Source organism: Cynocephalus volans, chromosome 12, assembly GCF_027409185.1.
Source record: "Cynocephalus volans isolate mCynVol1 chromosome 12, mCynVol1.pri, whole genome shotgun sequence".
NCBI classification, from domain to species: Eukaryota; Metazoa; Chordata; class Mammalia; order Dermoptera; family Cynocephalidae; genus Cynocephalus; species Cynocephalus volans.
Window position 1 is genome coordinate 81,568,876 of NC_084471.1, and position 15,697 is coordinate 81,584,572.

Consider the following 15,697-nt stretch of genomic DNA (forward strand, 5'->3'; position numbering starts at 1 on the left):
TCTTAAATTCCAGGCCACTCGGCACCACTGGGAGACTGCTGCCTCAGAGTCGTGGTCACAACAGCTAACCTGCCCCACCTCCCGCAAGCTCCCAGCCCCGCCCCTTGAGGGCATCCCACTGGCCTCCGTGGGGCACTTCCCAAATCGGCGCGTCAAGCACCACGCCTCCGAGCCAGCTCTATGCTCTGTGGTCCCGCAGGACCTCAGTCACTCCATGAGTCCCAGACTCTCCCTGACTTCCTCGTTTCTGCTAACAGTGAATTCACCCTTGCAGCCATGACCTACACCTGAGCTTTATCTTTGAGTTCTCCTTTTCCTTCTACTTCATTATATCATTTATGTAGGATATGGTCATTTAGATTCCTTAACCCTCCTCCTCAACTGTAAGTTTCCTCTTTGCATTCACTGCAGTGCCTTGCTCATACACAATGTATATTTACTGAGTTTAATTAGATTACCCAAGTTCACTGAGCATTAGCTACAAAGTCCCAGTAAAAGCCTAGGTTTCCAGGTTAACTCCTAAGTTCATGTTCTAGATGCTGATCATGCTTTTTTTCCTTAAAGCTCACCAATATACCTGTGCCCCCAACTCCCCCAAGCCCTGTGGTTCCAAAACACTGCTCGCTCGCTCTTTTTCCTCTGGGGCAATTTACTATGTTCCCTTTTCCATTACATTAGTGCTCTCTAGGGCTCAGCCCTTGGCCTGCGTCCTGTTCCCAGCCGTTCTCTTATGGCAGGATTAACCACACGCATATGCACATCCTCTTACATTCTTATCTTCTTTCCTGGGCTCCAGACCCACATTTCCACTTGCTTAATTAATATTTCCAAATGGATGTTTTGCAGGTGCCACAAACTCAGTAGTACAACACGCGCCTAATCAGCAACTCTGCTCCCGCCTCTCCTCCCCAACACCATTACTTTCCTTCCTGTCTGTCATATCAATTTTTTCATTAAAATGTTAGAAAACCATGGCCTGGAGAGTTTTGTTAAAGTGACATGTCCAAGGTCACCAAGCTGGTAAGTGATACAGCTGGGATTTGAATCCTGGTCTCTTAATTCCAAAGCCTTCATGCTTAACCAATAAACCGTAATGCCCTCAGCATATTCTACTTTTGTTTTAGACTTCTTCACCCAGACTTCCCAGAAGCCCCTCAAATTCACTATGTCAAAATCTAATTTATTTTTTTGCCTCTAAAGTATTTCTCCTTTTATTCTCCTGTAGTTCAGTATATCACATACCACCTGCCAATTCATACAAGCTAGGAGTTGAACCTGATCATTCCTGACATCATCACAGGGGCCTCAGAAATCTCTTGCTTCTTTCTAACCCTCTGCCTGGTCCAGGTCCTCATCATCTCACTCCTGGCCTAGTGCAGTAGCTTCCTAACCATGTACCCTGCTCCATCTGTTTTTCCTTTTATCTGACTCATTTTTCTAAAACCCACAGATGTGTCATCATGTCACTTCCATGCTTTAATTAAGTATCTCTGAGGCCAGATAGGATTGGGCTTATGGAAAGTTTGAATTAACATGGGAAAATACCTATGTTTAATCCAACAAAACGGGATACAGAGTGACCATACGTTATGCTACTGGATTTTTTTTTTCCAAACACTAGCTTAGAAAAACAAACTGGAACGTTAAATATCTAAGCAGTTCTCTACAGGTACTGGAATTATGGGTGGTTTTTGCATTTTCCATGTTTTGCTGTATTTTCTTATTTTTCAATGAGGATTATTAACATTTAGTCATTTTTAAAATATATATATATTTTAAAGTCTCTATTGTTTTCAGGAAAAAAAAACGTAACTTCTTAACAGGCATGTAAGCCCACTGCAATTTGTTCTTAGCTTACTTTTTCTAAGCCTTGCCCTCTACCCCACACGTTTCTCTAGATCTTCTGGCTTCTTAATGATGAGGCCAGAAATATTCCCTCGAACACAGCCTCTGCTCACTGCTCATATTTTCACCCCTATTCCGGTCTATCCTTCGTCACTTAGCAATGTCCCACTCTTTCTTCAAGCCTTCTGCAACTGCTCAGCAGCCTGACCCTCAACTGGCAGTCCTCAGGAACAAGCATTTCTTCATCTGTGTTTCCAAAGCACTTATTGTACCATATTATAGTAACTTATTTCTTTATGTCTCTCTCCCCTCTGGGCATGGCTTGTCTACTTCATTTCTGTGTTTCTAGCACCCAGGAGAGTGAACCTGGCACACTGAATTTTTAAACTGAACAATTCATTTTTTCTCTTTCTCTCTCTTATACCTTTCCAACATACTAAACTGATTAGCCACAAAATAAAGAAGTTTCTGAGTTTACCATTCAGTTCTAAGTGAAAAAAGGAAAGCTGCCCTCAGGATTTTTAGGAACTATCCACATGGTTAGGGGGCAACTTGTCCATTATTCCACGTATCATTTTAAAACTGCTACAATTTTAGTAGGAGCTTTCATTGTGATTCTAGCAATAACAAAACACTGATTTGTCAAGCTGGATAATCTCTTTGCTTGTGCCTTCACTTTCTTGGAATTTAAATCTGATTTGGCAAGAGAAGAAATAGCTAAGGAATAACTTACTATTAGTCTTTGAATCTAACAAGACCTCAACAGCTATCCTCTATTTTCAAGACATTAACTGAAATTTAAAGCTTTATTAAAAAAAGAACTTGTTGCCCAGCATAAGAAATGGATCACCAAGGTGAGCATTATGTTTTACCGCCCAGAAAACTTTGATACCTCACATTACATCCTATAAAGTTAATTAAGGCTTTCAAGAATTATAATTAAACTTAGTAGAAATGGAAGGAAGGAGGTAAAAAAGTTAACTTGGATTACAGCACTGGTTTTTCTATTCACAATTTACTTGAGTCTAATTCTGTAATTCTTTTCCCTACGAGATAATTATCTTAATTTTTATTACAGTATGTTCAACAGATATATACCCACAAGACTTATATAAAAATATAAGTAAAATGGTAATTAAAAAATCAGAAATAACCAGGAAATGAACACTTAAGTTAAAAAAAAAAAATGTTTTAAAAAAAAATCTCTACTTTGTGGACACCTCCTTTTTCATCTATCCCTCACTTGATTATATGAGTATAATTTCCTTCATTTTTGGTCAAATGAAGGATTTATCTTTTTTTTTTTTAATCTTCCTATTACATCCTTCATAAAACTGTTATTAGAGTTTTAATACATTATTACTTTGAACTTACGTTGCCAATAACAGAGATTTATTTATATAAACTTTAGTTTTAAAAAAGTACAACTCTACACATTTATATTTGGCTTGCTGTATAAAATATAGAGGAAGAAACACTTTGAATACACTTGAGAAAACTTGAGAAAAAACTACCAATACAACCTATTAATGTATATCCCCCAGATAATAAAAGGTTCATGAAACTATAAAGATAAGTTTTGATTTATATGGCATTATTGATGAATACACCATTCCACATTAGTGGATTTCTAAACGACTAGAAATTATCTGCTGAAGTATACAAATCTGAGAAAAGGTAACCATTTTTAATGAAATGCACTGTGAAATGTCTTGACCCATTTACCTGAGTCTCATAAACAGAGTACATTGAATAGAGTTTAAGCTATTTACAATAAATGAAATTCATCATGCCAGGCAGGAATTATAACACTTGCTCCATGACGTCCTCAAGGGTGTGTGCCTTTGCAGGCACACGGGTGCAATCTCACCCACTACAATACGCCTTTGCCTTTTTCATCCCCATAACTTACGGGTTTTAATAGTTTTCCTTATAACAACATCTCCCCTTTAGCAGTTTTCAATCTTTTAATCTGTTGTAACACATGATTAAACTTTATTTAAAGATACTGTTAACACTTTGTGGGTGACAACTAAAGATATCACAAAGTATTAACAATTTTCTTTTCAATTTTAACCAGTTCTGAGGTTTGAAAAAATATATGCTTATTTTGAGGTGTCTGGCTATACTCTAGATAACTGGTGCTGCAAAAAGTTTAATCATTGGAAAAGTGTAGCTTTGCTAGAGTACGGCAGAGTCCATAGTTCCAACGAGTTAGGTATTCTTTATCTTTTACCTGGAAAAACAACAGTATTCTATATTAGCCAATGAAAGTGATTCTTGACCAAAATTTCCCAGATAATCCGTGCAACAGTTCACAAGCTGAAACTGTCATAAAGTCAGTTCTCAGTTATTAATGACTGTTCATGATATATTTTAATATGCATTTATTTTCCTGAACTACCTTTGCAATCCCATTCTACTACATTCCATTCCCCATCCCCTCCTTTCCCACTCCTGGTGAGCATTTGGGAAATATCCATTTAATTTAATACTGATGTAAAGGAACCTTATTTAAGACTATTCTAAGGTAAATCTCTATATCAGTCATATAAAGATTGAAGTAATTTTTTCAGTTGTCTGCATATTGAAACTCAAAATATTTCATTATGTCTTAAAAATTCAACACGGACAGTTTAAGAAGCAACTGATTATCTGGAGGGCTATGCTAACAAGGGAATATACCTACATATAACAGCATAGAATATTATATTATCACTGAAAAGCGCCTTAAGATCATACACAGTTTACATCCTCTAACTATACACAAAAAGAATTTTATTGACTTGTTCAAGGTCATACTGCTAGTTAGTGGACAAGCCAGAAGTAGCATCAAGTTTTCCTGGTTAAAATTGTTTGGTCAACTATATATTACTAGCTTGTTTTTATTTTTTAAGATTTCCTTTTTTATTTTTAATTGTGGTAAAATACTCCTAACAAAATTTACCATCTTAGCACTACAAACCATCAGAGCAGCAAAGAATACATCATCACCATGCAGATAATAAATTCAAACATTCCTTTTTAGACAGGAGATGTGGTGTTTGGCGCAACAGCTCTCCGGAGAAAAATTCCTTTTTCTTCCCACATATGGTGCCGTCCACTACTTAGGCTCATTTAGGAGAAAAGCCAGGTATGCTATTCAATCTCACTAGTTTTAAATCCTGATTAAATCTCTCCCAAACCAAGTAAGACACACCTATGAAAATGCAGGATATTATATTACATGATGACACACCACCCAGCAACCACAGGCATCATCACCAATTAAAACGTTTCCCTTAATAAGAACAAGTCTTACTGTTTTATAAATACTTGCTGGTGGCATCATTTCAACGGCAAAAGGTTTTCTTGGTCCTAACCTTCTCTTCCTTTCACCATGGTTCAAGCACCTACTAAAATCTACCACTATATATAGATGTAAAGAGACTCACTGTGCAATGTCCTGTTTCTTTACTGTTTCAGATAATGTTACCAATTATGACTCACTTTCTCCCACCCACTTCCTTATTTAAACTTTCCCTGCTTGAGAGTCAGTATTTATAATTAATTCACTAACTGGAAGAAAATAAACCATTAGCTCTCTGTGTATTGGGGATTTTTTTCAGGGTCAGTGAAAATTATACCATAATGTTGATTTCACTTCAGTTGAAGTTCTAAATACATCCATCAATCACTTTTACTCTAACATTTTAGTATCGAACTTTTGAATATTCCTGTTAATGACAATTAAGGCATAGCATCATAATAAATCTTAAATAGATTTAAAACTTGAATCTGTCATTTACAAATTTTCCTACAATTGTGAAAAAATCAATTCTCAGTTCTCTCACCTAGTTATTTGTAATCAAGAAGAGAAACTAAACAATGGAAACTATTTTCTTGTCTTCAGAGGTGTAAATGACTGTCTAACACTAGGGAAATTTATGATGATATTTATACTGCACTTTTGATCCAAGAAATTCCAAGTACTTGTGAAAGCCATATTTATTAATATTTCCAAAGCACTACACTGATATAAATAAAGAACAAAAATGCAACGGCCTTGTTATTGAAATTACATAAAAATTTCTGCTGTAGCACAGGTAAATTATGAATGTATTTCACCAGCAAATCATCTCTTTGTTAGCTGAGATCTGGCACGTGGGCAGATACACCACCCAGGTGGTTCATCGAACTACTTCCCTCTTTAAAGGATATGAACTTCCACAGTCTCCCTACTCTCTAGTGTATTACCCATGGCTGCTACATTCATGGACATTTCCTGCATTAGCTATTTAAGTTTGTGACTTCTTGTATCAGGGACACAACACTGGCCTGGGAGTCACGGCACAAGGAATCTGGGCTATTATTATTGATTACCAACAGCAACGTGAACTTGGAAAATCCCTTAAGGTTTCTGTGACTGTTTTTTCTTCTATAAATGAATTGCTGAACTAAGACAACTTTTAAGTGACCTTCTAACTCTAAGATTAAGCCATTTATTATAAAATTGGGTACTAAGTAGAAAACATTAAAAAAATTAGAAGCCTAAAAAGTGCTGTAAACATAATCTGTTGAATAATTTATGAATTATTTAGGTCCTTAAAAGTGACATCTGCTAGTGGTAAATTCATCTTCCAGGCCTACTACTTTTTTTTTTTTTTTTAACAGATTAGAAACTTCTGAAAAACAAAGGTTATACAATTTTCTCTTGCTCAGCCCGTAAATATTAGGGATGCAGCATCCACATAAGAGCAACAAAGAACATTTTCTTCCTTTGTACAAACAACATGTTTGTGGTTTTCTTATATCAAAGTGTCCACACTGTTCTGACTCTTGAAATCAAACAGAACAGAAATTCTCAACTGAAACTACATGATATAAGCTACACAGAAAGAAACATTTCTTCAGAGTAGAGGAAACACCCATCATCAGCCAGAGCTTGAAATCATTTAACTGCTGGGGTGGGTGACCTGACTCACTCATTTCGCATGTGCTATCAAACAAAGAGTTTTAAAACCGCGGTAGAACAGGCGGTGTTTCCCCCACTGACGAGCTGGTCTCACACTCTACCTTCATCTCATGGTGGGGGTCCAGCTGTTCCACTTCCAGAGGGCTTTCTCCACCTTCCCCCTCTTGTACCTTGCCTTCTGCTTCTGCCCCTCCTTCTAGGGGGAGCACGGGGCCTGTACTTGGGGTCCTGCTGCTACCGTCGGAAGCGCTTCCATCGCAGTCACTTGCTGCGGGTGATGCAGGACATGCAGTGCTTTCGTCTCTTTCTCCGTTCACTAAGTGCGTATCAAGCAAGAGTTCAGAAGCTTGAACAGGAGTGTGTGGGCTAAGAGGGGCCGCTTTATCCTCCTCACATTCCATCTGGTGTTGTGCTGCCATCAGACCGTTGGCCACACACGTCTGTACCCCCCGAGTCTGGTCTGTATCATTTCCCTGCTTCCACGGGGGGTGCTGCGAGAGCCGTTTGTGTGGAGGGGTTGTTGTCAATCCGTGCCTTCCTGGGGTTCGAGGAGCATTTAGGTTCACCGCAGAATCTTTCTTCAAATCACCATAATTTGTTAATGCACTAAAAGACAAAATGGAAAGGAAAAATGAGAACACTAGCATGGAAAAGTTCTAGAATAAAGACAAGTTTCTTCCAGCTGAAAAGGGATCTCCAGGGAAGATATTTTTTTCTGTCTCTGATGGTTTTAGAAACATGGGTTCGAATATTACAGTGTAGTTCCCAGGCCCTTGGGAGGCTACTATCCACGTTTACATAGAGATGATGAGCTTGAGCTTTACCTGTAGGGTCTGGAATATTTCCTTGGGCTGTTTAATAACATGACTAGTTAGTAAAGACTCAGATGTAATAAACATTTATATTTAATAAAATCTTTTCCTAAGATTTTTAACTTTTTTGACATCTTAAAAACAAATATCGCCAGCCCTCAATTTGTGAACAGGGTATAAACCAAAATGTTATTTTTATGTGGAAAGCAGAACACACATTCTCAAAATCTGTATTAAACATGCCGCACCAGGCTTCGAACTGGTCTTTTACTCTTCCTCGCCTTCAGCCTAGTTTCTACAGGTCAGCCGAGAGATCAAAACTCTGATGGCTCCTCACACACTTAAGGGTAAATGCTGACCTGACAACAGCCTGTGGGATTCCACGCCCTCCAGCCCCAGCACCCCTGGCCTCCGTGTATTCCCCCCCTCACTCGCTGTGCTCTTGTCACACTCCTTGCTGTTCCCCATTCCCAATAAGTCAACATATGCATCTTAGGGTCTTTGCAGCTGCTGTTCTCTGCCTAGGACAATCTTCTCCAAGACGTTGCTGGCTTGCTCCTTTTCATCGCTCAGGTTTCTGCTCAGACTTCCCTCTCCAAAGAGGCTTTCCTGGATTAGCCTGTCTATAACAGTACACTCCATCACTAAGCCACATCTTTATTTTTCTTTAAAGTTCTTATTATTTGACTTTATATGTAGCTCTAAGAGTACTATTAGGACAATGGAACATTGCTCCCAATATATAACAATGTTCCTATAGAAATATTTGAATAGCATTTTAATGTAGGATGGGGAGGCACAAAATTCTGGGCTACAGTCTAATAAATTCCTATGACCTAAATGAGGAAAATAAATAAATATAGACTAAAACACTGTGAGGGAGCAGATAGTGCTGTCTCATTCTCTGCTTTATTTCTACCTTGTAGCATAGTCTTTCATACATAGAAAGTGCTCAATAAATATTCAATGAACTGTGATAATGATGATAATTGTGACAGTTATACAATAATAGCAGGTAACATTTATTAAGTGCTTAATAAGCGCCACAAACCACACTAAGCCCTTTACGTTGATTATGTTGTTTCCATCTCATAATAACTCCGAAAACAGTGACCCCATAAATAGAGAAATGCAGGCTTAGAAAATCACATATTGTGGCCAATGTCACATGGCTAACAAGTGGTAAAGCCAGAATTCAACCCATGAAGTTCAAATCTAAATCCCATGCAACAATACGCTAGAACATGACAGATGGATGCGGAACAGGTGAACAGGCTGCAGGCAAAATGTGGGAACAAAGTCCAGGGCTGCTTATCTTCCCCTGCATGGGTAGAGAGGAGGCAGGTAGAGGGAGGTGGGGGAGGACACAGCAGCAAGTCCCATGACAGTGCTGACATGTGTGTCGCCTTCTCTTTTCACTCCCCCCCACCCAGATCTGGACTGGAGAGAGGAGACAGGGAATAACAATAGATAGCAAGAAACCAATAAGGGAGGGAAACATATAAATAAAATCCAGCACCACAGGAAGGGAAGGAGAAACTAGTAGGGCAAAATGTCACATATGTAAAAGTTGGAGATGATCAATGTAAATAACCGTGACATACTCCAACATTGATATTTGCCTTCTAGAACAGTTTATCTTTGGCCTACACTATTTCCCAAGCAGTCCTTGGAGATTTGAATCAAACTGTCCACATCAGTGTCTGGTGACCTGGTGGAAAGATCCTCAACAGATCTGAACCAAACCCAGGCATGCTCGGGACTTTTCTAAAGGATGACTTTGGATGAGAGCTGGAAATTTCCCATAATAAGTGACATCAATGGTATATGAGGGGTTGGGATAAAGTGGGAATGGGTTAGTAAAAGCAATAGCCGAACCAGGCCTTAGAAGATTCCTGCCTCTTTGTCGATGCCAAACCATGGGGAAAATAGCTGGCCTTGCAGTAACCTAGGAAAACCAATGTTGGGGTCTGCAGGAAAACGTGAGTTATTCCTAAAATCCTAAAGTCATTCATAGGTTAAAAACAGTACTACTCCCTCTTACTCTGAAAGAGAGAAAGAAAGAGGAAGAAAGAGAAAGAGAAAGAGAAAATAAAGGAAACCACAGTAAATAAATAAATAAAATCTACTTGTTCCAAATCACTCATCTTAACAAAATAGTTACTTGGATTATTGCCCAGAGCAAAACTATGACAGGAAGGTCTCAATAGCAGTGTGATGTGGCCCTCTATGACCATCCTGACCAGACTACACTCTAGCAGATGTTGGTTCTTTCTGCCAATTTCCGGTGGAGACTCAGAGCCTGGTGGTCTCCCTCTGTTCCATGAAGTACTAGTTTAAGCTGTGACGACCAGGGTTAAAACTAAAAACCAATCTGCAGGCACACGGACATCACTCAACAATAAATACAAATTTCCCTCTGAAGACCTATAGACCCTGTGCAATATTAATCCACTCAGACACTTCTAGGGCCAGTTTGTACTAGTAATACCTCACTGAGAACATATCATTTTTTGTATTGGCAGTGGACTCTGCCAGCACAGCTCTTTACCAAACTTGCCAAAACACTTACGTTACACCCTACCTGCACTCAGAACAAACTTGCTTAAAATGTCATAAATAAACTATAGTACATCTCTCCTTAGATCAAAACTTCAAGCTTTGCATCAAAAATGATTATGAATTTATGAAGCTTGAAAGAGTAAAAGAAAATTGATATTATTAAGTGGAAAAACTACAAACTTTTCACATGCAGAGAGGAATCCAAAATAGTTCAAAGAGTGTGTTACCAAAATGGTGAGGATTAGAGGACTCAATCTTTGGAAAACTCAACCGTTTAGGGCTTTACAAAGCCACCCCTGAAACCTAGGATGCAGACTCTGGCATGCACTATGACAGGGCTCAGGGCTCCAGCCACTCCTTATATTATGTGATCACTGGGCATGGTCCCTGGAATCTGCAAACAGGAGGGGTCACTCTGTTGTCATCGAATCAACTTACTCTGAGGAGCAAAAAATGTCTTAAATGAAATTATTCTAGTAGAGATCACTGAAATTTAAGATAGCAAATGTATTATAAACCCTACTCAGATGGGGAAAGGGGGACTGAAGTTCCCACAATTGATCATTAATGAAAAAATAAAGGCAGGCTTCTAAATTACATTTCTCCAGAACTTGTAACTAAATACAGTACCATTTTAAATGAGGGACACTTTGGTTTTGTGCTTGATCATAATTTCCAGAAGATTCTAAAAGTATTCCCATGCTATGATTTTACTGCATAAATATGAATCCTGCAAATAAGTAACAAAATCATCTAATGGGGAACCATTCCCAAATATTACACTGGAATGAATGAAAATACGTAGTTTCAAGGATGAAAGTGAAGCTATATTTTCTACTTAATTACACACAGATTTTTGGTAACAGATAAAAATAGAATTTTTCTGATAAAATTTTTAAAAAGTTCTATTTACATCAGTGATAGTAATTCTGTGAAAAGACTAAGAAAAAATAATTGCAGGTCTTGTAAGTACAAAAGCAACTTATGTGGATTTGTTTTTATCTTTGAGAAATGTACAATATTTTATCTACCTTAAAAAAAACATTAGGAGTAAAGAATATAAAGTTACATCTAATAAAAACAAAACTGAAATTTAGTGTGAATTTTGCTGTTGGTAATATCTCTTTGCAAAACCGACCGTAAGATGGGGTACAGGGAGAGGGGCACCAGGGACTAAATGGGTATAGAAGACCCACATCAAATAAAATGGGTCAGAAAGAATAGAGAGCCCCGGGGGCAAGAGAAGCCCACAGGACTCACATTCACAAACACACAAAATGAGAAGCAAAGAGACAGAGACAACCTCAAGGCCTTTCCAACCCAGATATCCAGCAATCAACAGAATGACCACAAGAAGTAACACACAGAGTGATACACAGAGATAGAAAGCATACGAGAGAGAGCATATCATACAAAAGCACGCAATCTGATGAAAAGGCTGGCAGCCTACAGTGCTGCACATAGGTAATATATAAATCAATGACAATTCATACTAGGACAAGATTAAGTAATTCATTTTAAAATTCACTCTTTTTAAAGGCCTATCAAACCTAATGGAATAAAATACTATGTTTTTGATTTAGAAAATCTATGACAGTATCATCTTTTCAAAAATCAACTGTCTTCCTCCCTTTGTCTTCTCCCATTGTAAATTAACTCTTACCTGCCTCCTTCAAAGCGACTGATGAGATCTGATACCTTACTGGGTTTTTCTTTTGAGACACAAGAAGCAGAGGCAGGTTTAACTTCCTCCATCCTTTGTTTTGTACTAGGTAAAGCTTTATGCCTGGGGGTTTGGTGTATATTGGACGAAGGTGAATTCTGCAGATGTAGTGGCTTTGGAGGCACTGTAGAAAAAGAATAGAATTCAGTATCTCACTGGTATTTTGTTCTTTAACAATGTAAATTCTGGTGTCCTGGGTGCAAAAATCTTCAGCATTATGAAACTATTGTAAAGGGGACCTGTTAAATTTGAGCTGAAGCTTAACCAAGGGGCCTTTATTTATCTTAGACATTTGCTCTGTGTCCCATGGAAACCCCGTCTCCAAATTTAAGTTGGTTCTTTTAATTTTAGTTCATTTTAAATATAGCATTATTAAACACCCAGGAATCTGTGTAAGGCTACCGCATTCCAAACTCTGTTAGAGGTAACATAGCAGTTATTCATGTAAACAGAGAAAAGATGATGCTAAATTTGAAACGAAATCCTAGAGATGCATTGTTTGCTCCAAAACAGATTTTGTAATAATAGAATGATAACAGACACACCAGAATTCACAGCTATTAAGTTAAACAACACAAAAGTCAACAAAACAACAAGACAACAGTGATGTTTCATTAATATCACATCTTTCCATTTAACACAAGCACTTTACCTCATCTGATATTAGATGAAATTTTATACTTTACAGTCCTCTGAGTTAGGTGCCATTATTTGCCTCATGTCTATGAAGGCTTAGAGAGGTTAAGTGATTGGCCTGAGGAAATAAGGCTAATGTGATTTTATGACTGGGTACACCCAGACTCTAGCCCCTTCCATTGTCAGCACTGCTCCTCATCACAGATCCCGCAGAAGAAGGTGGAGGGATATGGAAGTTATATTATTACTGTCCCCTATATTATGCTTCAATATACCACAAATCACTTACTTATTAACAAGTCCTTTACTCAGTGAATAGAATAGGAACAGATCATTTCATAAAATACCAAAGCTACAGAATTTCCATTAGACCGTAGATGAGAAAATATAATATGTCACAAGTGCGTCATCAGTACAGAAATTACCTCGCTTTGAAAACCAGTATTGCTTTTCTCTAAGATTAGCACTCAGGATAAAAGATTCATGTGTGAATTTTCTATAAGTGGTTTTAACAGATCAAATCGAATCATCTCTTTTTTTCTTCTTTAAACCCTTTTCCTACCTTCTGAAGAAGTGTAAGGAACCATGTCTGCTCTTCATTACATGCCCCATTCCCCCCCAGCTGATTACTCTGGTTTTCAGTTATCTCATCTCTTTCATAAACTCAGCTGCTGACAGTTGCTGGTGCTCGCTGGCCTAGATTTCATCGTTTCTGTGCCAGTTACCAATTTATTACAGGGAAGGAAAACACACATATCACAATGAGCTACAGTGGAATAATTAATTTACTTAATTCTCTTTCAACACAAGAAGAAAAGCTCAATGGAAAAATGGCATGCTTCCTTTTATGAAAATGATATTTTCCAACATATGTTTAGTGAGGATGACTAGTGTAGTATCCACTGGAGAGGAACAGGCCTATATAAGTGTGATTTGTTAATTTTAAAGATAAAATTTCTGTGTAGAATAAACATTTTTGAAAGTAGTAAAACAGGAAAATCTCCCACCAAATAAACAAACTTTTAACATTAAATATAACTTCAACATTCTTAACTAGAATATTAAAAGAAAGAAATGAATATATTCTTTATAATTCTGTGCACTATGCTAAAATTGTTATAAAATAGCTCATCCATATACCTAGAGTTTACTCACTGAATATTCCTTATTATGTGCCAAACACTGTTAGATGCTTGAAAAAGTCAAATGATACATATCAGTTTCTCAAACGACTCCACAATTTCCCAAATCTAAATTATGCCCACGTCTTAAACGTTTTCATAACTATTGTACTTTTTCTCCAAGTGCTCATAATAATTTGTTAATTATTAAATAATTAGTAACAATAATAAAACAGCAATAGAATTTTGAATATATGATAGATTGAAAGCTTCTTCCTCCACAAGGCTGAAGTTTCTGAGAGGAAGGAATATGTTTCTTTTTATCACAACTATATTAACAGAGACTACTTCCACAGCGTTTGGCAAATTTATGTAATACATAGAGAAACTAATTAACTAATGTGTCATCAAGGAGCTCACATACTAGTGGGGAGACATTTTAATGATGCTGATAAAGGTAACTGGGTACACAGGTATGTTAGAAGCACAGAGGAGGCAAGTAATTCATCAAGGGAGAGAACTCAAATGTACAGTAAATCAGTAAATACACACATTTTAAATAAAAGAGCACAAATGGTACATGAATATGACAAAAATCTCAGGATGGTACACGAATAACAAAAGTGTCAGAAACATCATCTTAGAAGAAAATTCTGTCCTTTCGTTCATTATTTATTGGTATATAATAAAAATAACACACACTTTGCTCAAAAGACCTTATGATGAATGAAAACGATTCTTTAAACTCCCAAAGTTAAGCAGTAATCTAGGAACATCTAATACAGAATTCAAAATATACCTTGTATAAGATGCAGTCACAATGCCAAAAATCCAATTCTAATTAAAAACCAAGATCTCATGATCCATTCAATACTTTGTATCCAAAGGAAATAACAGCAGCAAGAACACTGAAGGAATCCATACCTCCTATTTATTGAAACAAAATTTCTCTTCATCACCACATTTCTTAGCTTCTGGGAAACCAAACAAATTGCAGTTGTCTTTTATATCTCTAAGGGTTCATCTTTTTTCTTCTCTGTTGCCTAGATGTTTTCCAGGGATTTGTACTATGAAGTTCTATCTTCTCTTTTTACATCTTCCCCCTTGTAAAGTTTAGTCTGTACCAATGCTTTCAGCTACTACCTCTAATGATACACCCCCATGGCCAAATTAATCCCAATCTCAATTTCCCTCTCCTTCTCCATATGTCTGATTTTTCTTTTACACAACAGGGATCAACATTTCAAAATATTCTCTCTATATTTCCTGCTGGGCATATACTATGGTTTATATATGGTTTGTCTCTACCAAAACTCACGTTGAGGCTTGTTTCCCAATTTGGCAGGGTGTCGGGAAGTTTAACCTTTAAAAGGTGGGGTGGTGGGGTGTTTGGGTCACAGGAGCTCTGTTCTCCTGGGTGGCTTGGTGCCATTCTCTCAGTAGTGTGTTTGTTCTGGCTCCTGCAAGACTGGAACAGTTCTCACAGGAATGGATTAGTTCCCACGACAGCAAGTTGTTATAAAGTGAGGAACCCCTTTCATGTCTGGCTGCTTCCCCTTTGACCTTCCTTCATGTCATGATGCAGCACAAAAGCCCTCACCAGAAGTGGAGCAGATGCTGGTGGTACTTCTGAGACTTCCCTGCCTCCAGAACCGTGAGCCAAGTAAACCTCTTTCCTTTGTAAATCACGCAGTCTTTCATGTGCTGTTATAGCAACCCAAAATAGACTAAGGCAGTGTCCTATCAGCAAGTCCCAGTCATTACATCTAAAACTCTATTTATTACTACCTCTGCTGGCAAACCAGCTTCTCCTCCACTTAGGTTCTCCATTTCTATTAATAGAACATTACTTATCAATCATCTCAATCATCCATTCATCAAATATATATTGAACATTAGCTATGCACCAGGGTTCTTCGCACTATGGACATGTTCATGGCTCTCATGGATAAACAGTCCAATGGGGAATCTCCTCTATAAAAGCATTTGCAAAGCCCATGTGATTGTACCTACGTGAGGATGGTACTTGTCAAAGGCTCCTCCT

At 37.8% G+C, this 15,697-nt stretch overlaps 1 protein-coding gene across 1 annotated transcript in view; it reads right to left on the reverse strand.

Moving 5' to 3' along the window:
* FGD4 (FYVE, RhoGEF and PH domain containing 4) overlaps nucleotides 1-15,697 on the reverse strand; it is a 188,867-nt gene that overhangs the window by 38,252 nt on the left and 134,918 nt on the right. The window contains exons 3-4 of the mRNA XM_063075540.1: nucleotides 11,837-12,020; nucleotides 6,901-7,405 (exon numbers count right to left, since the gene is read on the reverse strand). Coding sequence (XP_062931610.1) covers nucleotides 6,901-7,405; nucleotides 11,837-12,020 — 689 coding nt within the window. The remainder of the gene's footprint in view (nucleotides 1-6,900; nucleotides 7,406-11,836; nucleotides 12,021-15,697) is intronic.